The sequence below is a fragment of the Dioscorea cayenensis genome, chromosome 4 (assembly GCF_009730915.1).
Source record: "Dioscorea cayenensis subsp. rotundata cultivar TDr96_F1 chromosome 4, TDr96_F1_v2_PseudoChromosome.rev07_lg8_w22 25.fasta, whole genome shotgun sequence".
Taxonomy (NCBI): domain Eukaryota; kingdom Viridiplantae; phylum Streptophyta; class Magnoliopsida; order Dioscoreales; family Dioscoreaceae; genus Dioscorea; species Dioscorea cayenensis.
The window spans coordinates 14041121-14068856 of record NC_052474.1 but is presented as its reverse complement, the minus strand read 5'-3'; the positions used below and the strand labels follow the sequence as shown (position 1 = coordinate 14068856).

The 27736-nt window shown below is 33.0% G+C and overlaps 2 protein-coding genes and 1 long non-coding RNA gene across 7 annotated transcripts; 2 read left to right on the top strand and 1 right to left on the bottom strand.

Moving 5' to 3' along the window:
* The first annotated feature begins 1929 nt into the window (after nt 1–1929).
* On the top strand, nt 1930–2506 carry LOC120259320. Its single transcript, XR_005536092.1, has 2 exons — nt 1930–2192; nt 2313–2506. It is a non-coding gene; the product is annotated as an uncharacterized LOC120259320 (long non-coding RNA).
* Nucleotides 2507–5203: 2697 nt separating this feature from the next.
* Nucleotides 5204–13911, top strand: LOC120258113 (transcription factor-like protein DPB). 5 transcript variants are annotated; one of them, XM_039265458.1, is made up of 11 exons: nt 5204–5296; nt 5793–5844; nt 9651–9816; nt 9958–10022; nt 10823–10866; nt 12190–12249; nt 12319–12501; nt 12653–12721; nt 12877–12981; nt 13266–13336; nt 13474–13911. In XM_039265458.1, exons 3-11 carry the CDS (start codon nt 9734–9736, stop codon nt 13652–13654), a joined length of 861 nt encoding a protein of 286 aa, XP_039121392.1. In that variant the 5' UTR covers nt 5204–5296; nt 5793–5844; nt 9651–9733; the 3' UTR covers nt 13655–13911. The 5 variants fall into 5 exon arrangements, with proteins under 5 accessions (XP_039121392.1, XP_039121394.1, XP_039121390.1 ...); XM_039265460.1 differs by having other exon boundaries at nt 5204–5425; nt 9963–10022; XM_039265456.1 differs by having other exon boundaries at nt 5204–5425.
* Nucleotides 13912–14301: 390 nt separating this feature from the next.
* On the bottom strand, nt 14302–16483 carry LOC120258011 (30S ribosomal protein S20, chloroplastic). Its single transcript, XM_039265347.1, is given in 4 exon segments — nt 14302–14587; nt 14589–14708; nt 15953–16131; nt 16218–16483. Coding segments are annotated over 3 exon segments (384 nt in total). The 5' UTR covers nt 16112–16131; nt 16218–16483; the 3' UTR covers nt 14302–14482.
* Between the last annotated feature and the right edge of the window lie 11253 nt (nt 16484–27736).

Below are 27736 nucleotides of genomic sequence, written 5' to 3'. Positions count from 1 at the left end.
TCCGACGCCGCCACCAAGACCTAACCACTCCGACCGCCGAGGAACGTCGCCAACCGGATCGCCAACGCCGACAAAGATTTCTCCTTTAAGACCCCACACGAGCAAGCCACCTTCGAGATCGCTCGCCAGATCTTGAGCTCAGCACTCAAGCGTTCTCGCGAGATCAACGACGATGAGATACTCAATGTCCCTACTCAACGAGGTTTCGCTTTAAAAAAATGAGGTCTCTGCTTTAAAAAAATAAACCTCGCTTAAGAAAATGAGTTCTCTGCTTATACGCTTGTTTGTCTTTGTTTAACTATCGATGTTTCTGCTTTAATATATTGCGCTTACGCTTAAAAAGTGCTTAAATATCGCTGTTTCTATTTAAATACGTACGAGCTGCAACCTTTCGATGCCTTCGCTCGACGACGAGGAGCATACTGGGTCTTCCCCGAGGTCGACTGACTGAAGAAGATGAAAGAGATAAGGTCGACTGACGTGGGAAGACGATGAAGACGAAGACGGCGAGATCGAACCCTCATCCCAGGCGCCGCTTCCTCCCTCCGCTCCTCGCCACCGACTTAGGCACCATGGATCCAAAACCCTCGAATGATCCCTAACCCTAACCCTATTGCTATCCATGTTGCGGCTCTCGCAATCGAGAATGGTTCCGCTCAGTTCGACTTTCGCCTTATCCGACGTCGCCACCGAAGACCCTAACCACTCCGACCGCCGAGGAACGTCGCCAACCGGATCGCCAACGCCGATAAAGATTTCTCCTTTAAGACCCCACACGAGCAAGCCACCTCGAGATCGCTCGCCGGATCTCGAGCTCAAGACTCAAGCTGCTCGCGAGATCAACGACGATGAGATACTCAACGTCCCTACTCAACGAGGTTTCGCTTTAAAAAAATGAGGTCTCTGCTTTAAAAAAATAAACTCTCTGCTTAAGAAATGAGTTCTCTGCTTATACGCTTGTTTGTCTTTGTTTAACTATCGATGTTTCGCTTTAATATATTGCGCTTACGCTTTAAAAAAAGTGCTTAAATATCGTTGTTTCTTTTTAAATATGTACTGAGTGGCCAAGATTAATTGGTTTTTATATCCAGGATTAATTTATCACGTAAATATTTATTTTTCTGCTTAAATATTAATGTTTTTAGTTTAAAAAAATGAGTTTTATGTTTAAAAATGAGGGTTTCGCTTTAAGAAATGAGTTTTCTGTTTAAGAAATGAGTTTTTGTTTAAGAAATAAACTCCATGTTTAAGAAATGAACTCTCTGCTTTAAGAAATAAGTTCTCTGCTTTAAAAAATGAAATCTCTGTTTAAGAAATGAGTACGTCTAAAAAGGAATACAAAAAGAATGAAAAATGTATCAAAAGGTTTAAGAGCAATGATGGAATTTCATAATGTAGGGGTAAAAGGAGGTGAAACAATAAAGGAAGGAGTATCTACGAGGTATCAAAAACTCACGAGGGTTGTTTTGGGAAGTTTTGAAATTATCGAGGGAGTAAACAAGTAATTTTTCCCTTATTATAATTATAATAATAATTATTATTATAACTATTTATGAAAATAATATTTTTAAATTATTATTATTATTTACTTAGCTCATTTTTTTGATATGATGCGAAAGTTAATCTCAAAATAAACTCACTTTCTATGAAATAAAATTATGAAATGGGAAAGTGGACACTTCAAAAAATATCACTTCAAAATAATCACATGAAGCAGCCAAACTTTTTTTTTTTATTTTTTTACATCAAAATTACCTTTCTAGATTGAAAGTTAATCGTTATGAAAAGCATAGGCAAATTTAAGAAACGGAAGAGTAAGGGAATGGTTTGTGGGATTTCATAAAATTGGGAGAAGCTGTGGTTTATGTTTATCTTAAAAAAACTAATACATAGTGAGAGGTAGAGGCCAATAAAAGACGTGAAGGAAACGGCGCCACTGTTGCCGCGTCAGCCTGTCGGTTGCTCTGTTTATACCTCAAAACAAAGAGTTCTCTCTTTCTCTCTCTCTCTCTCTCTCTCTCCCCCGTTCACTGATTCATACCCTCCAATCAAATCCTTTTTCAGAGGTGATCAAGAGAAGCGACCATGCTGGAATTGTTCATTCTTGGATGCACTGGCGTCGTGGTGTTCCTCCACAGCGCCAATTTCTTCTTCCACGCCCTTTCACAGCAAATCACCTTCAGATCCCTAAGGTTTGCCTCATGAACTCTTATATTTTTCTATTGTCTTTTGTTTTTTTTTTCATGGTTTTTAAAGAAGGAGATGATGTATATGGAATTGATGTGGATTTTTGTTTTTGGTTTGGGTTTCAGTTTTCTAGGGTTTGCTGGCTGGTAGATGGAGATTGATGATGATGATGATGATGATGATGATGAAATCTATGTTTTAAGTTGTTCATCTTCAATTCCAATCTACGTTTTTTTTTTTGGTTTAATTGTGGCATATTATTAGAAAATAAATAATTGGGGGAAGATTTGTTGTTAATCTGGTTATGATCTTCTTGTTGTTGATGATTGCGAATATTAAAAATAAAAAAAATTGAAGAAAATTGAGGTTTTTGGCTTTTGATGCTGTTTGATTGGAAGATTTGGGTTTGAAGTTTTGGTACGAGATGTACCCAAGATAAAATATATATATATACATACTTTTTTAATCAATGTTTTTAATGATATATATTATATTTGATTGCTGAGAAGAATAATGCATTTTTTTTAAGAAATAAATTTATTAGAGAGCGTTTTCAAGTGATTAATAAAAAATTAAGGGTAGGCTAATGGATTCATTTGTTCCAGATTATCTTCTAGGTAAGTTGTTTATATTATTAATATTATTTTACTGCAAAATACATAAAAGATTTTTATATATTTATTTGACTTCAAATCAATTCTTTATTTATAGTATTAATTTTAATAGATGTTAGCTACACCATTGAGGTTGTATAAAATGCTATTTTTAAGGTTTATTATTGGTTGATTGTTTAACAAAATTTATGTATATCTAATAGATCAAAAAATTATTAGTGTTTTTTTAATATTTTTTCTCTCATATTACTATGTACTTTTGTTATAACAAACTAAGATAAAAAAATAAAAAAAAATTGCGTGAACGATGCATATATATATATATATATATATATATTAAAATTTTAAATAGAAATAAACATTTTTTTGTATCAAAATCAATTTTTTTATATACTATCTAACAACAATTAAAAATATATTTAGTAAATTGGATACCATGATTGTGGTACAATGAGTAGCATTGATAAGTGTGAGATTATTGTATTATATTGAAATTATTATAAAAGTTAGCAAAAACTTTTAATTGAGTATGATGATTGCCATGATACTAATTATTGATTAACTTTATAAATAAAAAATAGTACAATGATGATGGAAAATGGAATTTTTAGGGTTGAGAATATTTGCTATTATATGACCATCATTGTGCTGAACCAACAAAGGACTTGTATTGCAATTATTTAGAAATCTAAAAGCACAATAAGAATCCAACCTTTAAAATAATAATAATAATAATAATATCAACTTAAATTTCAGAGAGAAAAAAAAAAGTTATGAAAGCTATATGGTCAATAATCATCATGGAATATGAACGGAAGGTTTATGGAATGAAATGGATGGCCCCTTGCGCACCCACCCAATGTTTAAATGAAACCAAGTTGTCTTTTATTATTATTATTATTATTATTATTATTTATTATTATTATTATTATTTTTACCATGTGGGACAAGTCACCACATGTACCTTATTTAGATCTTAACACATATATTAGGGAATCAAATTTTTGATCATTTTGCATAAGAGATAAATACCTTATTATCTAGTCATTGTGATAGTGGCAGAAGATAGGTTATTTACATATATAACTCATGCATTAGTGAAGTATTATTATAAATAAACAAATTTGTTATATTTATTACCGATATAATATTTTTTATTTAAAATAAATATTATTTTGTACACTTTTAAATAATTTTTACTAATATAACAAAATAGTTGGTATTTTATAGTCCAAAATGAAAGTTGGAGGGTTGATTCCACTGTTTTGTTCATTTTTTTATTAAATAAAATAAAATAGAAATTTAAAGGGGTTACATGGTTTATGGAAATGTTTTTTTGTCAAAATTAAAAATATTTAATTATTTGATATAAATTTATTTTGCGGAAAATATGATGTTTATTTTAAAAAAAAAAAATATTATGTTAGTATTTTATTAATACAAAATCTTTTAAAGGATTTAATAATGGAAATCCATCTACTTATAAAATTAATATTATTAAACAATCCTAAATAATTACATCTTTTATAAAGGTTGATTTTATATCAGAGGAGCATGCTTTTAACATTTTACAACAAGATGATTTTTTACTGATAAAATAATATTTTTATTATAAAACGAAAATAATATTAAAATTCTTCAAAACTCATTTATTTTATAAATTTATATTTATAACAAAAATATCATTATATTAAGTTGTTATGTTCTTTCGGATTGTAAAATAAAAATATATATTTGCAATAAAAAATAATTGTATAAGTATTTCAGGGGCAAACAATCTTAGTTAAATCTGAAAACCAACCCAACATCTGAATTTGCTTTGTGAAAAAAAAAAAAATCTTGACTCCAAAAATTCTTTCATATTTTATCTCATCATATAATCTCAAACATGATTGGCTTTTTGTAGTAAAAAATTATAACCATAGGAAGCCAAAGATTTGGCGTGCATAGGAGCTGATTTGATCACATTGTCAAAATAAAAAAAAATAAAAATAAAATAAAATATTATAAGGCTTCGACAAAATTTTATTTATTTATTTATTTAGTCTAAATTTTTTTTAAAAAAAGAAGATCTTTTACCTGAAAAATTTATGTAAACAACATCATTTATATACAATTTAACTTAAATTAAGCACCAAAAGTGTTTTCATAACAAGCAAAATTAAAACAAGGATTAAAATAGATTTCTAAAGAATGAAGGGGTGTCAAGTCAAATATGATTTTGTTTTATGAGGTATATACGAAATTATCCACCTTTTGTGGGTATATGTGCAAATTTATCAAGGCAGTAGTTAATTTAATTTAATTTAATTTAGTTAAACAAATAAAAAAAATTAATCAGTGAATTTTTTATATAATTAAATCATGATTAACCGTTCGTTATACTCTCAAATACTCCCGCTCTCTGTTCATTCCCCGCTTGCGCTTCCTTTCAGAAACCCTACTTTTTTTGGCTTTTTCCGCAGCTCGAGGCAGGCATCAATGGCGGATTGAGGGTTCGCTTCAAAGCCTTTGCCTATTTTCAAGCCGTTTATGTGTTTAATTCTCGGAAACTTTCTTTGCTTGTGGATCAAACCCTAGATTCACGGCAGCATTTGTTATGCTGAAATGAAGCCTAGGTTTTGGTGAGATTTTCATGGAATTTCCGTTTATGTGTTTAATTCACAGAATCTTTGATCTGTTCTTTTTTACTTGATTTTTTTTTTTGGTTCTTTGGTCTTTGAATTAGTGGATTGAGTGGAAAAGGGAGTAAAGGGAGGAAAATTTTAGTGAAGTAGAAGGAAGTGAAGGGTTTGTGAATTTGTTTTTATTAACTGGCTTATTTTCTGCATGCCACCAAACTCAAGAAATGTGTTTCTGTCTGTTGATTATTCTCTAATTTCTTGGCCTGTCAGCTCAAGGCTTGGTGCAAATTGTAATGCATTTTGTTGGCTAATATGTTGGTTGCTAGAAGCCCTTGAATTTTATATATTTTTTTATTTATTGTGCCAGATTCATTGATTTGAAGCTGCTTGAGTGATCATCATATGTAGAACACTATAAGGTAATTCTTTTTAATATTCAAGCCCAAGTAAAAATAGTTCCAAGAGAATCAGGTCTTACTAAATCCTTATCTTTTAATGTAATGATTTCAGTTAATGTGTTTTGGATCTTGAGTATACTGTCTTGGCTTTACTATTTGCTAGATTGTTGTTGAGTAGCATCAGCCAGCCACTTGTTCTTGTATTCCAATATCTAGTTTATCTAGGATTGAATTGATTGGGCATTAAGCATCTTGTCCTGCATGTGAACCCGCTTGGCTTTAAAAAAATTATTCATAGTTAGTGGTTAATGTGATCATCCATCCAATAAAACTAGTAGTCATTTTTATTTAGTTTAAAACTTTTTTTGTGCTCTTTATTTGCTTGGCAATATATTGCTATTAGATTAAGTAAGAGCCCCACATTGGTTAATTTGGTAAATAAGGATTTCTCATCATATTAGCTTAAGCTTTTAGATTGAATCAACTCTAGATGATACGTTTGGTTTGCATCTAATGTGGTATCAGAGCTTTTTTGTTTGGTTTGTTGTAATATGGTTAGTCAAAATAGAGTAGCACGTGTCAAAGGGTATATTAGAGTAACTAGTTGTCCGGTTGTCCCACATCTTTTTTGTTTAGTAAATATAAATTTGCATATATAAACTTGGGTCTCTCTTCCTATTAGATTAAACTTTTGGGTTGAGTGAGTCCAACTGATATTTTCGGTTTGCATTTAACAATTGTATAATCAAAGATGTCCTTAAGACCTGAAAGTATTCTATGCAATTCATTTAACTTTTATACCTTTTAAGTTTATAACAAATTTGAAAAATAAGACTGATTATTGTAGATTGTATTTAAATATGTCTTAACTGGTGACTAATACCGGTGATTAATATGACTTAATTTGGTTTTATTATAAAAAATATGAACTTATTAATCATGGTTTGAATTTTTCGTTCATCTTACCAAAATTTTAAATGGTTTTATGCTTCTCTGTTTATATTTAAGTTCCACTATATTCCATTTCCACCTCACTTGTTTAAAACTCTGGCAATTTTGAATCAAAGCTTGCGTTCATGATTAGGTAAACTTGATAGGGCTGGCAAATTGTGACAGCTTGTGAACACCATGAAAATGAGATGGAGTGAAATGAGTTTGGGTTGCTATGATTATGTTTTGTGTTGAATTATGAGTCTATTACGTCACAAAAATAGTGGTGGCATGAACATGTAGTCTTGCCCAACCAGTTTGATCATTGTATATCATTTGTATTTAAACATATTAATTATTTTGATAATGTTCATTTCAAATTCATTTATATTTAACATATGAATAGATTTAAAAATAATTTACATAGTCTCGAATCTAAACCCCATGAAATGTTAATATATATATATATATTATCAAGTGTCTTGTTGTGTTTTATTATGTAAACATTAAATATGACTGGTTTATTAGTTGTGTTACCTATTTTACGATCTGTCAATTGCGTATGAGTCATACCGTGTTTGTGCTCGGGATTTTAATACAATTAATTACTAGTGTCATGTTCATATCAAGTAGGCTTCTATAATACATATGTCAATATAATCCCACCAACCCCAGTTGCCATCCCCAAAGTGAAACATGGTTTATAGTGTTGTCAGGTTCCAGTTGTATATGATTATCTTCTTGATCATTGGGTTTTAACTAGTGTTGTAGTTAACAATTTCAGAAGCTGGTATCCTCTAATTGTTTATGACTTTTTAGAACTCATTCCTTGTAGGTTGTTGTCTTTTTTTTTTACTCTAAATAGTTGGTATAACTCAATTATCTGCGAATATTTTTTATACAGACTGGCTGGCCATATATGTGTGAAAGTTGTCCAAACTAATTCGAGAGTTGAGGCGCATTGTATATGCATATGAGGATCTAAGTGGTGTGATTAAATTCACTGGTTTTAGATTGGCCACTAACCGAGATATTCTAAAATGAAAAAAATATAAAGTTTCTGATTAAAATTGATTCTTTATCTCTACAACTTTGCCCATGCATGTGGTAACATTTATTTTTAGAGACTTTGCATTTGAAGAATATTCAGACTAAAACCCTTCCTGCGACAGATGACTTTCATGACATATAATTTCATTTACGATTTAGAGCATATTGGACTAATATTCCCCTTTTTATTTATCAGATGTATAGTTAATGAGCTCACATCCCTCTAGTGGTTAGTGTCGACTCACCTAAAAAGCCAACCATTGATTGTTAAGCATAAGATTATTGAACCGACTATCTCTGAGACTGTGCCAACCAACCTTAACTGTCGAACCAACTATGCTCGTTCCATTTCTACTTGGTCATATCTATATTTTAATACGTCCCATTATTTCAGTCAAATTCTTTGAAATTCACCTGAATTAAGAATCTCTAACGCTATCAAAGGCATGCTGCTTAGTGCCTTGGTCAAGGCATATAAGACTATTCTCAACTGAAGTTGGTCTACAAAAGCTAATGTGAATTTTCTAGCTTGAACTATTTTTTAAAATCTTGTCCTTTAACAACAAAAAAAATTATGTTGTTGTTATTTGAAGTCATTAGCCTTATAACCCTTAGTCTATAAAAACATGCTAGATCCATATATCGGGCATCCTAGGGTAGCCAAGGGTTATGTGACATTTATTAACTAGAGGATTGTGGTGCATATTTTTGATTTTCCCTTGGGGCATGTTAGAGAAACTTTTTATTTGTCTTGTACTTTCTTTATTTGATTCTAGTTCCTTGTTCAATTTCAAGTTCAATTTTAATTCTAATTGATGTTTTTCTCATTATGTCACACCTTGGCCTTTAACCAAAGGCAACCATCTCTTATTTGGTGTATAAGCTTCAATTTAATTCTTTTGCATCTAAAAGTATAGTAGTGTATATTCTCCACTTTTTTATTTTTCTTATCCCTTTTTGTTGCATTTGTTTTGAGAGAGGTTGGTTGTGTTAAAGTCAAATAGTCTAGTTTTCCTATTATACAAATTAATGGCACTTGGTGTTTGGATGGGGATAGAGGGATAAAAGAAAAAAGAAAGAGTGGGTGTTTGTTTTAATGTGTTTGGAGAAAGAACATTGCCTTTTGATATTAATAATTTAATACTATCAATATCAATATTATTGTTGTTGCAGTTGATGTATATATATATATATATATATATATAATAGAAGATATATCTATATAAATATAGCATAGATTTGCATATATGTGTGTGCACGTGCACACGTTAATATGTGCAAAGTAGGAAATTAAATAACTTATCAAGAATTATGTCTTTAAACTTGATTAATCGATTATTATAATCATATATAGTCAACAAGAAGGAAATTAAGAAGAGAAAGTAGGATATAAGGTTGGGTTCGGAGTATAATAGTAACTTCACCCATACAGTTTAATCTGAATTGAGATCTCTTTTCCCTCATAAAGGCATAGGGGTCCATGAGTGTTTGGCAAAACTTGGAGAAACCAGGAGCTTAAGCCACCTTTTATTTCTCATTACTGAGTTACTATAAGAGCTTTCTGATGTTTTGGCGTCTTTAATATTCGCTAGACTTGATGATTCTATTGGTAGACATTACACAATCTACTTAAACAACACTTATGGTAACTCGGTAACTACACTTGGTTATTAATTGTTTTGAGAGTTGTTTGTTTTTCACTGTATCGCTACAATTAATACATGCCTCTCTATATTTAATTAGCATTGGGTTTTAACTATCTAAATAAACACAATCAACTCGTATGGTTAGTATGATAACTCTTCATGAGATAGTAACAAATCTATTCTATCTTTGATGTGCCATAGACTTTCGATGAATGTTGCTGCCGATTTTGGAGAGTATTGAATCGACCACATAAGCAGTGGATCTTTGAGAAATTGTTGAAGCAATGACATCAACATCTTGTGAAAATTCTCTTCGGTTAAACGACTTGTATATTAAAGATGATGACAAATGTGAAGGTTCTAATGAGTAAGTTAGCTACTATGTGTTGAGAAAATTTTGTGCCTGTTTGGTTGATCTATTAATCTCTTCTTATCTTAAAGAGACATTTATTTTACTTGGTTGTTTTAATATTTCTTTGATGGTAATCTAGCCTTTCTATACCAATAGTGCAGTGAAGAAGAAGAAGGCTTCAAGAATTGTGGGATGGGGACTTCGTCGGTTTAGCACAATAGGTTAGAAAGATGTGGATGTTTTTTTTTTCATGTTTAATAGTGATTGATAGACTATATGCTTGTGTTTTATTCAAAGGTATTCCAACTTCTCCAATGAGACACCACCAATAGATGATTTGAATATATGTAATCATCAATTTGTATTCTAAAAAATTATTTACTATTATCAAATATCAATCATTAATTAACAAAATATAGTTTTAATTAGAATTAATTTAAATTAAAGCTCACTTAATTGGTATATAAATGACATACAAAAATTCAAAAATTTATAATCTTTGACACAATTTATTCCAATACCAACCAAGCACACCCTACTCTTGTGGTTAGTTGCCTATTTTCCTTTACTAAGCAAATTATTCTATATCCTAATTTTCTTACATTTATAGCGTGCCCCAAAGCATCACACAACTTTTATTGAGGTTAGCTCTGCTATTGCTTTTGCCTCATTATTGATCTATCATTTACATGGTTCAGAGTAGTGTTTGTACTGTCACAAACAGTTTGAAATTCATAAAAATTACAAATCTGATTGTATTATATAGTCATAGGCATCCATTAGGTCACATCTTTGCACTTCATCAATGTATAGTCTTAGTTGAATTTAACTTCCTACTGGCCTACTTAACTAATCAGCTTGTCCATGCAGTCATGTGGTCTTTTCTAACTTTCAATTCTTTCTCCTGATTGTAATTCTCTATTCTCATTGCCTTTTGCAAAGATTATTTAATTATTAGAGCAACATGATGAATTTGATTGAGAACAAATGATAAATTTACTTTTGCTTATTGCTTTCTCAGTTTGCAAGAAGATTGAGGCCAAAGGAAGAACAACATACAATGAGGTGATAGTTGTGTTTTTTTTTCCTAGTCATTTCTAATTTCACCCAATTATGCCATTTGACTCAATATGAAGTTTATTTGTTGTATTGGTTCTTATACGTGTGATATTATGATTGCATGGTAATAGAAGCTTATAAGTTACTCTCGAAACCAGTGTGATGTGTGTTTCGGAGGACTCGGCCATAATAAGTATTATGGAAAGTTTTCACTTCAATGTGATGCTATTGAATTCAAGTCATGAATCCTTAGTGTTAGCCTCAAACCGTACATATTGTTTGGGTTTGCTACAACCGAAAAGCTTAAACTGATATAATGAGAGGCTTGGATATACATATCTTCAAACCCAGATTCACCAAGTGACAATGTTAGATTATTAACTACTATCTACTCTTCATATATATTACTCTTTTCTAGATAACGTGTTGCAAAAAAAAACAACTGCACAGGCTATAATATCATATTATATTCAAACCAAACATAAATTATATATTCCTTTCTAAATTCACTAAACTAATTAATATAGTACTATTGTTTGTTTTCATGTTATCCATTTGTGTTTAAATATTTCAGTATGGGTTTGTCATTCTGTTCACTTAATTTTTTTAACATGGCATCATTTATACATGCTTGGTAAAGCCTGTCTTTGATCTTTTTTCTAATCCCTTACATCTTCAACAAGTTGACATTCAGATTTGATAGTAACAGTATATTGGTAGAGAGCTGCGTATTAGTTACTAATAACAACAATGAAGTGGTTAAGAGGTAACTTGAGTGATCGTCCAACACTTCTGAAGCAGGCCTAACTAATTGGTGGCATTCCGAAGTATTTGGTATTGTAACATTATCTGTGAAAATCGGAAGCAAAATGTGGGTGGTGAGATGTATAAATCATTGACTGCTAGCTTTCAAATTTATGGGAACGCTTCACACGATTGTGCAACCCTATGAATTATCATATTTCATATGACAAGCAACTTTTAAGCCTTTTATGGAGAACGTGCTTTGAATATGTCCCATGCTGCAAGAATTGTGTTGCATCCTTAACTGGAGTAAAGCTTCATCAATAATAGATTGAAAATTTTTGTTTGACATCACGCAAGCCAATGATCCATCAAGTTATTATTCCAATGTGTTGTGCTACTGCTGCTACAAGTATAACTTTGGACAAATCAGAAATTTGAATTTTGGAGCATCTGATCTTTCAATTCTTTGGCTTTGCTAATTGAGGCATTTGCCAACTAGAATGAATCTTAAATTGTTTTTACCTCATAATACCATGTGGTCCCCTTAATTATACAATCCTAATAGCAGTTTGTTTCGTTCAGGTTGCTGATGAGATTATAGCAGATTTAGCATCCCTTGCCAAGAACATCACACAAGTTGAGGTTGGTAATATATTTTCCTCGTCTTTCTGTTTCAACTCTAAATGGCTTCTTTTTTCTCTATTGGACAAGGGTGCAGGAAGCAATATGGATCAAATGTGCTTAAGCGAACATTTTGATGAGAAAAATATCCGGCGAAGGGTGTATGATGCATTTAACGTTCTCATGGCTATCAATGTTATTGCGAAGGATAAAAAGGAGATCCGATGGATAGGATTTCCCACTACAAGAACTGAAGAATTGGATGAGTTGAAGGTCCTAAATTATTCTGAAGAAATCTTTATAGTTTATAGTTTTACTTTATTTCTTTGAAAATCTATTACCGTAAATTTCATCATGATTTTGATCTATAATGCTGCGGCTATCATGTCATTTGTGCTGATGAATTTGAAAGTTTCTCCTGCAGAAGCTGCACATAAATGTAATGAATAGGGTTCAAGCAAAGGCAAATTTCTTAAAGGAATTGGAGGACCAAGTAAGGCCTACTTGTTTTAAATGTTGATGTCCAAAATGAATAGTTGTTTGTGTTTAGCTCTTCCACGTGCTCTCATTTTTCACAACAATGTGATACTCTGATTGTTCATCTGTTTGGGCATGACTGGTACTCCTCGCTCTTGTTGGTTCTTGAAGTTCATAAATCTCCAAACCCTGATTTTGCGAAATCAGCGCCTAAGCAAGTCAGGAGCTGGACATGTCCCTTCTGAAGGAATTGCATTGCCATTTCTGCTGGTCAGAGTATGTTTTCTTCTTATTTCACTCTTGCAATGAAGGTGATTCATGAAACAGATGTTTTCTTGTTCAAAGGAGACTGCTTCACGAAATATTTAAATTTTCTGTTGGATCTGTTGCTTTCATGAGTCAATGAATCTGCTTTTTTTTTGACTTGATAGCCCGTGAATTTAGTTCGATCTAATTAAAGCAAACAGTAACCATGTTCATGGTTGAAAATCTTTTGTTTGAGCTATGGTTCATTCTTTTATATGACTACAAAAGATTGCCAGATTGCTAACACTGAGCAGACAAGACCACAGGCCACAGTTGAGATCGAGATATCTGAAGATATGAGTTTGGTGCATTTTGACTTCAATGGGTATGCTGTTGCTCTTTGGTTTCAGAACAATGATAATATGCTCAATTAATTTTCTTTACATTATTCTCATCTAATCAAATGTATTTAGTTTAGCTGAAAGCATAGGATGCATTCTCATGTGCACCTTTTGTTTACAGGACTCCCTTCACATTGCATGATGATGCTGCGATCCTTAAAGCAATGAAATGCCCTCATTCATTAGAAATCAGGGAATCTAGTCAAGGTTTATCAGAAGGTTCATCTTCGATCACGGATCGAAATGGAAATCCTCTGAAGCCTGTTTCTTTCTCATGGAACTCCGAAAACTTAACCTCTTAAATGTTGGCTTAATTGGTTGGTGGGAATGACTAATGGCTTTTATTTTTTTCCTGTTGCCAGCCCTTGCTCACTGGAAACAGTTGCCTTCTTGGTTGATTTTTTTTTCCTGTCCTGATGCAGATGATATGATTAAAAGGATTGTAAATTCTGGTGAACTTTGCCCCTGTTTTTACTGATGAAAAACATGGGATCCTGTGAAATTGAGCTATTTAAATGGCAATCTGAAGGGTTTCTGTCTGGTGTGCTATTACTCTCAAGTTGTTTGCTGGCTTGAAGCTTGAGCTTATTTTGAACAGTGAAATTATTTGAAAGTCAGGCAGCCCCAGTTAGGGATTTTGCACACAGGTCCGTGGGATTGAAAAAATTGTTTAGGCCAGTAATAAATTAAGCAATTCATGAAAATATAAGTGGAATAAATAAAGATGATGTATATATATATATACAAACCGCACATCAGAACATATAAGTGGAATAAATAAATAATGAAAAAACTTGTTTAAATTTCTGTTACCCCAAACACAATCCCATGAAAATATAAATACTGTAGTATACTGTTTCAAGCATCAAGTAGATGGACCAAATCAAACATAAAATAAAGAGGCAGAATATAGAGAATTGTGTGGTATAATACCACTAACACTAACAAAGGAAACAATTTTTCTTCTTTCATTCCAATGCAGCAACAAAGGTTCTTCCTTGATACTACTCACAAGGTAAACTTTCCAATACAACAACAAATATTCACTAGTACAAATAGTCTCTAGTAATACGTTCCTTTAACATGAAAATTAGAAGTAAAAAAAACCATCATCTCATTGATTGAAGAAATCAGGCCGTCACCACAGGGGTATACCAACCATGGTGTATCAAGACATCCTTCTTGCTTCTTGCAAGTCGGGACTTGCGATGAGCTCCAGTGTTCCTGTGCAAAGCGCCTGCCTTTCACTGCTTTGTCAATTGCAGAGTATGCCTCTGCAATCAGTTTCTCAATTGGGAGGATTTCTTCAGATTGAGCATCGGATTTCTTCCTAAGCGCATCTAGTTCCTCAAAGACCTAAAAAGATATGCATAACCTTTTAGTGATTCCATACGATGAACAAAAAGTGATGCAAATTGATTTATTTCCAACAAAAATTATCTTCAGAAAAGAAGGAAATATTTCAGTAGAACATAAATAAAAGTATGCAAATTTCACAGTAATTCTATATTGAAGCTTTGTAGAATGGACATGTAAAATTAAATCATTGGTGGTGTCATGATTGAAATTCATTGATAAAATTATAGAGAATATGGTAATCGAATGAATTCCATTTTAAAATTCTTACAATAGTTGTTTGCAAACTTAATGTTAGCACACACATAGTTAAGTAATTCAGTAAATAATGGAACACACCAAGCTTTATTTGCTGATGCTTTTGATCATTTGTTTGGTGATCCCTGCATAGTTTCAATGGAAACATGACCAACAAGTCACTTGGCTGGGCTTAGATGTACAAAACTCTTTAAATTTTTTTTTCATTTAGAAAAATACAACACTTCCATTTAATTTGAACACAGAATTATTAATCTAAACCAAATGGTTAAGAAACAAAACGTCTGAATCTGAAGGCTGCATACTTAGGTTCTTCCACATAAATAATGCACATAATAGGAACAGAGGAAGAAAGACACGAGGTGAATTCTCTTTCTTAAATCCAAACATCTTTGCAACATGTCTCCTCACTTAATGTCATGTTCAACATTATAAAATATAGCCGATAATTCAAAAGACTCTCAATCTATTGAGGTTCCAAAAAAACAGTTCTCTGGGTTATTCACAAACCCTCTGTCACCCATTCCCATGATCAAACTCATAAAAGTACAAGTTGAGCTCCAACAAGGATTTAAAAAAAATAATATACTACAACATTTAAAAGCGAAGTTGTTAAGGAAGGTACCAATGAAACTGAGATTTCACTCATTATTAAGCATTTACAAAATGGCATCCAGTAAATTTGTGCATATATGATACACAAAATTAACATTCTATTCTTGAATAGTTGAATCAACACATTGATAACAAATTATATCTATATGAACAGAGTGTTTAGCAATAATCATTTTTCAAAATTGAGTTTAATATACTCCATACTAAAAATACTAATTCCAAATCCTTTGCTCCACAAACTCAAACTCCAACAAATCAAGACCAATCATAAAAAAATTCATCAAAATGGGAACACCACAAACCAAATTCACGATATTAAAGAAATAAGAAAGAATCAAAACATAATTAAAGAAAAAGAAAAAGCATGATACCTTCCTCATCCGAGTCTTGGCCTCCGACTTCTTGGCTTTGTTGTAAATTCGCCGCTTCTCAGCCTGCCGAGCCCTCTTCATGGCCGAATCCGCCTTCTTCTTCGGAGCCACCTCACATACCACAAGCCTCCGCACAGGATTTCTCCCTCTCTCCCCCATTCTCTCCGTCAAACCAGTCCCTTGAACCCCAGGAAAAACCCTTCTTTTATAAACCAATTGAACTAGATTCCCTACAAACTACGCATTGTTGCATAGAAGACCTTACCTCGAGGAAAACAAATGGGTGAAACGGAAGAAGAGAAAGCGAGAAGGGATTTAAAGGTTTTAGGATGGGAAAGGAAGGAAGCCCTGCTGCTGCTGCTGCTGCTGCTGATGGTAGTGGTGCAAAGAGAGAAGGGCTTGTGTTTCGGGAGGGAGAACAAGGCAAGAGGAGAGAGGGGAGTGGAGAGCAGCGGATGCCGCCATTGCTGGGCGTCCCAAGCTCAATGGATAAAGAGAAGCGGGGGAATTGGATAGAAGTACCCAAAAAAGTTAAAGGATTAGTGTTGGCCATGTCCCTCTGTATGAGAGTGATTTAACAAATCACAGCCGTTCATCGATTTCTAGTGAAATGATTTTTTTTTTTCTTATATAAGATTTTATTTGGATTTCCAAATTTAAAGAAACTGAGATTTTTATTTTAACCATATTTAACGATATTAAAATGATTGTTTTTGTCAAATATCATTGAATTTTTTTAAATATTATAAAATCTGGGTTTATTTATGGAAATGTGTACCTTATACATGTTTTACTTGAAATGTTTACCGTTTTCAATGCTATCAAGCCACAACAACTAAAATTTTATAGTTTTCAATGCTTTTAACACTCAAAATGTGGAAGTTAAAATGACTGAAAATAACACTCAAGGTTGCAAGTTATATTATTTTCTAGTGTTAGGTCAAATAACTTAAAAAACGGTGATTGTTTAAATATTTTCAATATAACGTTGCAAACATGCCGACCGTAAAAAGTTTTTATTAAGTATTGCCGATCTCCTTCATAAGTGATAGTAAGATACTTACCATTTTTTCTAGTCCTCTACATCTGCCAAGGACTGAGGATGCGCTTCCAGAACTTCCCTATATGGAAAATTCTTCTATAAGCCTCCTCCTTTTGACTAGGTTAAGATGATCCTGCAATCTAAATGAAACGATTTTGGGTGATCCACATCTCTAATCTTCCAAGCGGTAATCTCCTTATTTGTTGAGAAACGCATGAAGCTATACAGAAGCTCCTGTTTGATGGTCCTTGGGATGTTAACTGAATCATTCGACAATTGGCACTATGGCAGCTGTTCTTTGAACTTGCATTCATGAAGCTTTCAATTGATGTTATTTGTTTACAACTGCATAATCTTCCAATGGATTTATGGGATGGAGATTCTTTAGAAATGATTGCCTCTTATATAAGTAGATTGCTTAAAGTTGATGACTATGCTTCTTCCTTTCACCGATCCAAGTTTGCACGTATTTGTGTAGAAATTGATCTTGCCAACCCCCTGAAACAAGGGTTATGGATAGGAGATGATGCACATCAAGTATTCGTCGTCGTCTTGTATAAAAAATTACCCACCTTTTGCTATACATGCGGGTTGGTTAGTCACAGATCTAATTCTTGCAATCGATGGAGTTCGACATGCCAAGGTAGACCCTCTCCATCTCTCAATTCAGATCCATCGGCAGAGGTCAGCGGTTAGGGGATCCCTAGTACAGTTGAATAATGGCTTGGATGCATGGACGACTTCTAGACCATCAAACACAACTAATGAGATTGAGACACCAATAGAGGAATCAAACATAGACTTTGATCCATCGATGCTGGTCTCCAGACGGCGAAGAAGTGGTAGGGATCACTGGAGGTGCCCGAAGGGTCGACCTCATGTGTGGTGCATTTGAAACCCCTGCAACATAGAGGGTGAGAATTCCAATCTAGCATTCGAGGTGGGGGAGCCCGCTTCGAAGCAAGGATCCATTGCACAATTCCCGCTATAGTTGAGATGGCTAGTATTAATGTTGATGGAAACTCTCGAGTAGCATGAGAGACGCTCTCATTGGCTAATCCAACGTCTCTTGATCATTCACATCACTTAGGGGATGTCGTCTCCTCTAATCTAGAGTTGGCTTCGAGTTCCAAGGCCCCTGTGATTTCCAAGGAAAAGCTGAAAATTCCCATTAAATATTATTCTCTTCCTCCTACCCTCCGGACTTCGGAAAGTCTTCATGAAGTCCAAATTGATGAAGGTGTCTCCAACTCTCACAAGATGTTGGAGTATGAAGTACCAGAGGAACCAAAAAATTTGATGATGCTAGATAAGTATTAGAGTGGGTTTCGGATAGAAAGCTTGGTTCATAAGTTTCCCCAAGCTCTAGTGGTTTTTCCATAAGAAAAGGAGGGTTGACAAGAGTCTTGAAGGCCCTTGAGACTCTGTTTCCCAGTTTTTTGCCCGCGAGCTAGTGTTTTGCTTCATCTTTTAGGATATTTCTATAACTCTTTTTGTTCCTTTTCCGTTTGTTTTTTTATGGATTTAACAAAGATAGTTCTTGGAATTGCAGGGGAGTATCAAGTATGTATACTATCTCTAGTATTGTTCATATGATGAAAAATATCAATCTTCTCATTTTCAGTCTTGTAGAAACCAGAGCTGATGTAGATAGGATTGATCATTTTTGTACTAAGTTTGGTCGAGAATGGGGCTAGGCTACTATCATGGCCGAGGGTCTATTACGGTGGAATTATCACATTTTGGAGGAAGTGCAGGGCCTAGTTACTCCTGTGGCAATTTCCCGGTACACTTTGCATTTAGTCATCTCATCAGATACTGCAGATACTTGGGTTATTTCAGTTATTTACAACTCTAATTAAATCCAAGGTCAATGTTCTTTGTGGCAAGAACTCTCTAGTATAACCCCTTTAAACTTACCTTGGTTACTCATAGCCAATTTTAATGCAGTGGTTTCTATGGATGAGTCTAAAGGGGCCACTCATTTTTATTATCATTGCAAAGCTCATAAGTTTTTTGATTTTATCGCTTTGAATAATCTTTTGGATATGAGTTTTATTAGTTCCAATTATACAAGGTGTAATAACCAGGTGGGAATGGCTAAATGATGGGCTCGCTTGGATTGTTGTCTGGTTAATTTCTGCTAGTCGTCTAAGTTTGATTCCTGTTTTATTAAACATCTTTATTGAACCTTTTCATACCATGCTCCACTGTTTCTTTCTACTTCTCCCCATAGTTTTTGCAAAACTCGTATTTTACCCATTTGATAACCACTGGTTGGAGTATTTCGGGTTGTCATACTATTGTTAGAGAAGCTTGGAATTTTTTCCCTCACTCTAATCCATGCATGCTTTCTCCCATCTTATCTCTCGAACTAGGTCTAAGTTCATTCATTGGAGGGTGACTAGTATGAATTCCATCGAAAAAGATATTAACAATCTTGAATTGGAAATAGTTGAAGCTGAGGCCAATGATGTTTTGAGCGATCATAGTAAACATCCTAACATGGATTTCGGTTGCCCTTTATGATCGGCTTCCTACTCTTTGAAGGCAAAAATCTATTAAGTAGGGCTCAAAGGGCTAGGCTTATGTGTGTTTCAGAATGGGGATTACAACTCCAGCTTCTTTCATGACTCTATTTTCGAAATCATTTTAACTCTATTTCTCACATTTCGGATTTTGATGGTAATATTTTCACTCATTAACATTGTATTGATCAAATTTTTGTTAATTTTTTTACTGGTCTTTGGAGGGATTCTACTAATAAAAACTTTTCTAATGTTTACTGGGCCTGCCTAATAATCTTCCTACTGTTTCTTCTAGTGAGTGTGATATTCTCTTTTGGTGAAGAATGAAGTTTATCAAGCTCTATCGTCTCCACCTTCTAGCAAGTCTTGACCCGGATGGCATTAACACTGAATTTTATCACTTTTTCTAGAATGATATTGGCGATCATTTATTTATAGCTATTCGGCATTTCTTTTCCAATTCTGTCATGCCTAAAACTTGGGGTAAAATTTTCATTTCTTTAATTCCTAAGAAAACAAATCCCAAGTTTGTTTTTGATTTTTGGCCGATCTCTCTTTGTAATGTTTATTATAAAATTAAAAATTATTTTGAAGATTTTGGCTAATTGTCTTACCCAAATTCTGCCTCGCCTTATTGGTCGTGAATAATATAGTTTTGTTTATGGTCATAGTCCTTTTGATAATATTATTACCCTTCAAGAAGTTGTGCATTCTATGGAAGATGATTTAACTCACCCCCCTAGGATGTTACTCAAATTTGACATAGAAAAAGCTTATGATACCTTGAATTGGACTGCAATTCTTGCCACCTTTTCAAAAATGCAATTTTATGGTCAGTGTATTTCTTGGATTCATGCCTATATTAGCTTTGCCACTTTCTCCTTCTTTTATTAATAAGCATTCCACTCCTTGGATCTCTTCTTCTAGGAGTCTTTGACAAGTAGATCCTATCTCTTCTTATTTATTCATTCTAGTTTCCTAGAACTTGAATGCCCTCCTGAATTTTGCTATGAGAAATAATATTATTATTGGGTTCAATCTTGAACTTCGTTATAACTTCAATCACCTAATGTATGTGGATGACCTTATTCTTATGACTCATGCTTCCAGGAAAGCTGCTCGTAACATTAAACTTTGCTTTTCTATCTATGAGAGCTTAATTGGGCAGCGAGCTAATAGCTCTAAATTTGAAAATTTTTCTTCCTTACTCGTTTCAATAAGAGGCTCATTAGCGAGTATTTGCAATATTCTAAAATTTAGAGTTGGTTATTTTCCTTTAACCTATCTAGGCATCTTGGTTTCTCCTAAATAATTGGCTATTTCTCATTTCACCTCTATGTTAGATAAAATTGAAAAAGCCATTTCTATTTGGAGACATACTAGAACCTCCTCAGTAGGCAAAGCAGTTCTTATCAACTCTTCTTTAATGTTTGTTCCTCATTATTGTCTTTATGTTGATCCCGCCCCTAACTCCATTTTGGAAGGTATATCTAAAGCTGCTTGATACGCAATCCATTGCTAAACCACAAGTGCACAGATCATACAAGTAGTAAAGTGTGCCCAATTCGATCGGGTAGTCAAATCCATAGGGACTGGGAATCTCTTAGTATTAATTGATCTTCTGGTATCTAACTGAAAACAAAGTGTTGTGAAAAGTATCAATCTAAGGAACTAGAAAGAGGTAAAGGATGGACGGAGGGTGGAAATAAATAGGGAATTGAACTGGATAAGAGACACTAGAATGAAGCAGTGCCCGGACTACTCCCCTATGAGGAATGTGCATTGACTCCTTACTTTGACTATCAGGTACATCCTCTTGGACCAAAGGGTAAACCCTAATTTGAAAGGCTCGACACTATACGCTCTGTCTCTAGTCATGCACTCGATCCCAGTCCTCTATGTGTGCCCAAACAAAGCAATGATTGCAACTATGGCAATTATGCACAATGAAATTATAAAGCATGATTAAACATAAAAGAATCCAAAAAACTCCATAGCCAAAGTAAAAGAGTAAATCAAATACACAATATCTCAAGGATCATAGATTCGAGGCATCGGAGAATGGTTTAGCCCCTCATGGGTATATTGACATTAAAAAGGAAAAGATAACAAACTAGCAAGAATTTATAGAACTTCCTTTTGCTTCTCTAATCTTCCCATTCGTACTTCAAGGACCTTCTCACCGACTTTACTCTACTCCAATCGGTGCTCTAATATCTCAGCTCTCTTTCCTCTCCAGATGGTGGTGAAGTTCGTCTAGCCTCGCTCTCTAAAATCCAGAAGAAGCCATCTTGAAACCCTAACTTTGGGGATTAAAAAGGTACTTTCTGATATAAGCAAGACCGTGCTTAGGTAGTGCTTATGCCTATACACTTTACAGGTTGGTCTATGATTTGGCATCAGTCTGAAATCTTTCTAGTAGTAATCTGTTCAGTTATAATCATGCCTGTTATTGGGTTGTGCTTCCATCACGGACTACCATGCTCTGAGCTCTGAGCTCTGTGCCAATGCTTCGTTTCTTCAAATAAAATCTTCAAGTCCTGAGATTGCACGGGGCTAAGCATGGCTTCAACATGCTTATTCTTCTCCTGAAGAAATTTGATTGAGTTTTTTTTATGCCAAGTTTGCTCCAAATCTTGTTCTTTTATCCCAAGACCAGTTTACCTACACATATACCCAAAGTAGCATCAAAATATATGAATTGAATGCTAAAATCATGCTAAATACTTAAAGGAGGTATGCAAAATGTCTATATGAAATTCACTCATCACTGCTACAAATTTCTTTTCGGCCAAGGGTGGTAATAGAAAGAGCATCTACTTCTGTTAATTGGATGGATATTACTCTTCGTCATGTGGGTTGACATTCTTCATAAAAAAAATATGAAGAACTTGAAATTTTGCAAATTGTCTTGATGGCGAAAAATGTTTTTAGTTATCTTAATAACCGGGACATCATGTTGGTTGACATTCTTCATAAAAAAAAATGTCTATTTCAATGTTTAGGGCTAATTCTATTCCTGAAAAATGTTCTTGGTTTTTCATAGGAATGTGTCAGATTGATATTTCAATTAAACCTTTTCTTTGGTTAAATCATGTTAATCCTGATAAAACTAATTTTCTTTATGATTCTTAGTATTTTGAAGTTCCGCTCACTTTCAAACCTACTTAATTTGAATATGGAAATGGATATTGACTTTATTAGTATCCCAGATTTAATATTAGATGTTCACTGGAATTTATACAAGTTGCACACTCTATTCTGTGAACACTTGAATGATGTAGCTCTCAATCAGGGAAGTTTGTATTATGAGAATGCTAATAGATGGGGTTTGGTACCCAAAATCTTGTGGAATTAGAATATCCTCTATGGTGTATTCTCACTTCAATCATCATGTAGCTTAGCTAGATTCTTAGGGTTGGGTGGAAAAAATTGTGACGTCTCAAGGTTGCTCCAAGGGTGAAGTACTTTATTTGGCTTTAGATGCACAATAGGATTAAGACCTATGATTACCTTTATAGATTGAATTTGGGGCCTCAATCTTTTTGTGCTCTCTACAACTTGGACCATGAGGTAGCTAAACATCATCTGAATTTGTGTACTAAGTCTTAGATTATCTGGTCTTTAATTAGCCATGAGATTGGGAAATCTATCTCTTTCTATGATGGTATAACTTCGGGTAACTAGCTTAGCACTCCACTGGGAAAGGAATGAACTATTTTTACAGTTAGTTATAACGGCAACCTCTTGGTTTATATGGAAGGCAAGATGCAACCGTATCTTCAAGAATGAAACGATGGATTGTTTTGTCATAGCTAAAAGAGCAATTAGCCATGTCATGGGAGTACACTAAAACTCCCTTCTTCTCAATTTGGGAATAATTTTATATTGAACAACTTTTCAGACAATGATTTCCCCTTTCTATTCTCAGCTGCACATTGGAACATGCATTTATTGAAAGGAAAGTGCTGGCTTTTATGTAATAGATTCTAACTCTTATATTCTACTTGCAAGAAGCTGTAACACTTAGTGGAATCAGAATTGGAGGCCGAGGCTAATGCTCTTATTGTGGGCTGAATTGTTTGAAGAATAGAAAGTTGAATATCAAGCACATCTTCATCGCATGCTCTAGCTTCATAGGGCCATAAACAACGGAAATCTACAAGCTACTCGGAAACTGGATTCAAAGATTTTTGCTGTCAATAATTTGATCAATGTTGTAGGTCAACCACAAATGCATATTATTCCTAGAAAATGGGCTAGAGTTGCTTAATGTTTATCCATCCATGGAGTTGGTTTGCATGAAATCACACTATTCCATCAAGGTTGAGATCTTCCTAAAGTGGATCATGAAGAACATTTTGGCGAATGGTTTATCTTTGAAATTCTTATCCTGTGGTTTTTCTCTTTCTTTGTTAGTTTTTTTCTTTTTGTCTGGTTTCTTTGTCTAGTTGCTCACGTTCTTTGTCAGTTGTTTCTATTTTTTTTTTCAATCTTAATAATAACTTCATAGCTATTTTTATAAAAAATACATGTTAGTAATTCTTTATATAGACTACAGTAGGATGGTTTTGAAATGGTTTTATTGTGCATATATTTAAATTCACATATATATTTTAAAGTGGCATTTAGTATCTATTACATAGTTTCATTTCTCAAAGTTATTGTTCTTCAAAAATTTTATATAAATAACTACATATATGACAATATGATATAGACACTTTTATACATTTGTATATATTAGGAAATCTTTGAGCCTTTCTTAATTTTGGTAGCTTATATTTAGTAGTCGATAAAATACTTGGAAAGGATTTGTATATATTTATTTTTGTACATTCAAGATTCACATATTTATTTATTTTACTATATTTAGTTTCTTTTAAATATTGAAGTTTCTTTACTTTTTATAAGATATGAATTTTTTTAACACCAAGTACCATGTGGCAATAATTTGTAATTCTTCAATTTTAATTTAATTATGTTTATGTCTCTCTTTAAACATATATTTATTTCTATTATTTGAAGATACAAAGATTTCATATGCATGTTTATGTGTATGTATTGATTTTGTTAAACTTTTATTTATTTAATAATACCTTGCATGGTTTGGTATTCATACCTATATTTGTGTAAATAAATCCATAAAATGCACCCATGTATAGAATATTTTTTGGTGAAATTTTGGTTGCGATTAAGAATTGATGTTCATGGTCCTGCTAAAAAACACCTTTATTTCATTCTTCCTTTTCTAATAGCTTTATTTAATGTGAGAGGATTTTCAAAATGAAGAGGCACACCAAGATAGTTATAACTCCAATAGACACTTTGAAAAAAAATATGAAATTAAAAAGTGTTATAATCACCATTTGTAATATTAAATATTATTGGTGAAGGTTGTGTTGGGTCATGAAACTTATATATTTGAAAGGTTTTTTTTTTATTGAAGAGGTATTTCTCTTTATTAAGCACCACTTCATGTTTAGAAATAGATAACCTACCAACATTTAAGAGATTTAAGAAATAAAAAACAAGCACTTCATAAATTCACTTGCTTTTAATTTTTAAGTGCACAAAAGATACAAGTAAACTATCACTTTGTAAAAGCCATTGTTGTCTTTGTTTGATTTTAGGGAGTGCAAACCATACTCAAGGGCCTTCATTGTAGGTTAGAAAATAGGTGGATAATTAAGCCTCATTGGAAGTGCAAATTAAGCCTCAAGGAAAATGTTGTCCACATTTTGAAGACTTGTGCATGATTTTCCTTTTTTCTCTTTTTTTCTCTACCGTTCAAAGAGTTATCCATTCCTTCTAACAATCTTTAGGCTTAATTGCTCTTATATACAAATGGCTTCTTTAAACGATTTGACTATGAATTTTATGAAGTTGGAGAGGTTTGAAGGAGGAAACTTCCTAAGATGGCAAAAGAAGATAAAAAATCTCTCCCATTTCTTTAAAGGTGGTGTATGTCCTCACTACTCCCAAGCCTCAAGAAACAGAAAGGGAGGGACCATTGCTGAAATTAGAGAAAGACAAAAGTTGAAAAATGATGATGACATCTGCATTGGACATATTTTCCTTGAGGCTTAGTGATAGACATTTTGATGTTTATCAAAACTCAATCTCTACAAAAAAACTTTGGGGGTAAAAACCAAGTTTGTCAGACTCGGCCCGAGCATTGACCCGGTTAAGTCTAGTGGTCAGGGGTCGATGGGTTCAACAAGTAGAACTAGGGTCAATAATAAAATATTAAAAAAAATATTATAATAATTAATAATGATAAAAAATAATATAACTTATATTTTAATAATAAAAAAATAATTATTTTAATTCATATCTTTTCTGTTATTTTAAAAATATCTAAAATATAATAAATTTAATGTTCAAAATTTTAGTTTTATATATAGATTTTTTAAAAATATAAAATATTAAAAAAAACCCTAATCCAAATCCTAAGGCTTCAATCCTGGGACTCAAAAAAATAACAAACAAAATTCAAAAATGCAATCTCTCTCTTCCTTGCATCTCCCTCTCACTGTCTCTCTTCCATCTCCTCTAGCTGCTGCCTCCTTCCACCCACCGCGGCCTTCATTTCTTTTTTAATTTATTTTTTAAACTTGTTATCCGGGTTAATAGATCGCAGGGTAAACCGGCCGGTTCATGGTTGAACCGGACGGGTTATTAAATTAATACCGGATTTTTTTACACCCTGTTCAAAGGCCATGCCCAGACCGGTCACATGGTCGGTTTCTGATTTTTCTAGTTGAACCGGATGGGCCGGTCCGGGTCTAATAATCTTGGGAGAAACTAGAGGCAAAGTACATACAAAAAGATGCAACAAGTAAGAAATTTCTTGTAAGTCATTTCAATAATAATAAAATGGTTGATGGAAAATCTATCATGGAACAAAATTTATAAAAATAAACATATTTTGAATCCATGCTCAAGGATTTTCATTGTATCCTAAAGAAGATTCATCATTCAATCTAATTAGCACCCAAGATTAGAAAATAAGTGGAGTGGAACTGAGCCTAAAAGAAAGTGTTATCCAAGCCTTGAAGACTTGTGCACAATTTTTCTTTTTTATCTTTTCTTCTCTACACTTTGAAGAGCAATTTCTTCTAACTTTTAACAACTAATCATTTGTTTGTGCTTGTTCTATTTCAATGTAATCTATAGTAATTTGCAAAATTTTACTTACGAAAAGAATACATGTTACATGACATGGTTACACTACATCTTTATTGCTATTTTTTATTCATTAATGTCCAGAAATATATATATATATATTACATAGAGAAACATGTATTAGAGAAATTACACATTTTTCTTTTTGGTTTTGCAATATACAAGCATTAGCATAGTTGAAAGACATGCTAAAGTAAACCAAAAGATTACTTATTTGAATAATTTTATTATTTGGACCATCTTGGATCAGTTATGATACGAAAAATCATTGAAAATGCATATGGACATCTACTAAAGAAACAAAAGATTCTTCAATTTAAGGAATTCTTATATGTTGTTTGTTCTCAAGGTAAATTGATAACAAAACTATCACTAGCTAAAGTTGAGATTGAATCCCTTGCATTTCTAGAACCTATTCAAGGTGATATGCATAAGTCCATCCATCCATCATGTGGGATATTTAAATATTATATGATTTCAGTAGATATATTTACAAGATGGTCATATGTATGCAAAGCGACCTAACATTTTAAAGAGATTACTTGCTAAAACAAATTATCGAAAGCACAATTTCCAAACTATACTTTTAAGATAATTTATATTGATAATATAATGTATTTCTATTTCAGGCTTCTAGTGATTGTTGTCTATTTAACAAAAAAAATGATTGAAAAGCTTGTTTATGTATAAAAAAAAAATATAGTAGAGTGATGATTGATTAAATGCCTCCAATTAATAGCTAAACCATTACTTATAAAAATGAGTTTTCCTGTCTTCTTATGAGGATATTCTATTTCTCATGTAGCAGCACTTGTTTGCATTAGGTCAACAAGTAATTATAAATTCTCCTAATTATATAAAACTTTTGTAACGGGGACACGCATCTTTTATCTTAGAATTTTTTAATGCACAGTCTATATCGTAATTATTCAACCAAAATACACAAAGATATATACATTAGATATAAACCTTCTTATTTTAGTTGATATCATGAACCATCAAGTAGAAATGTATTTACAACAAGATTTT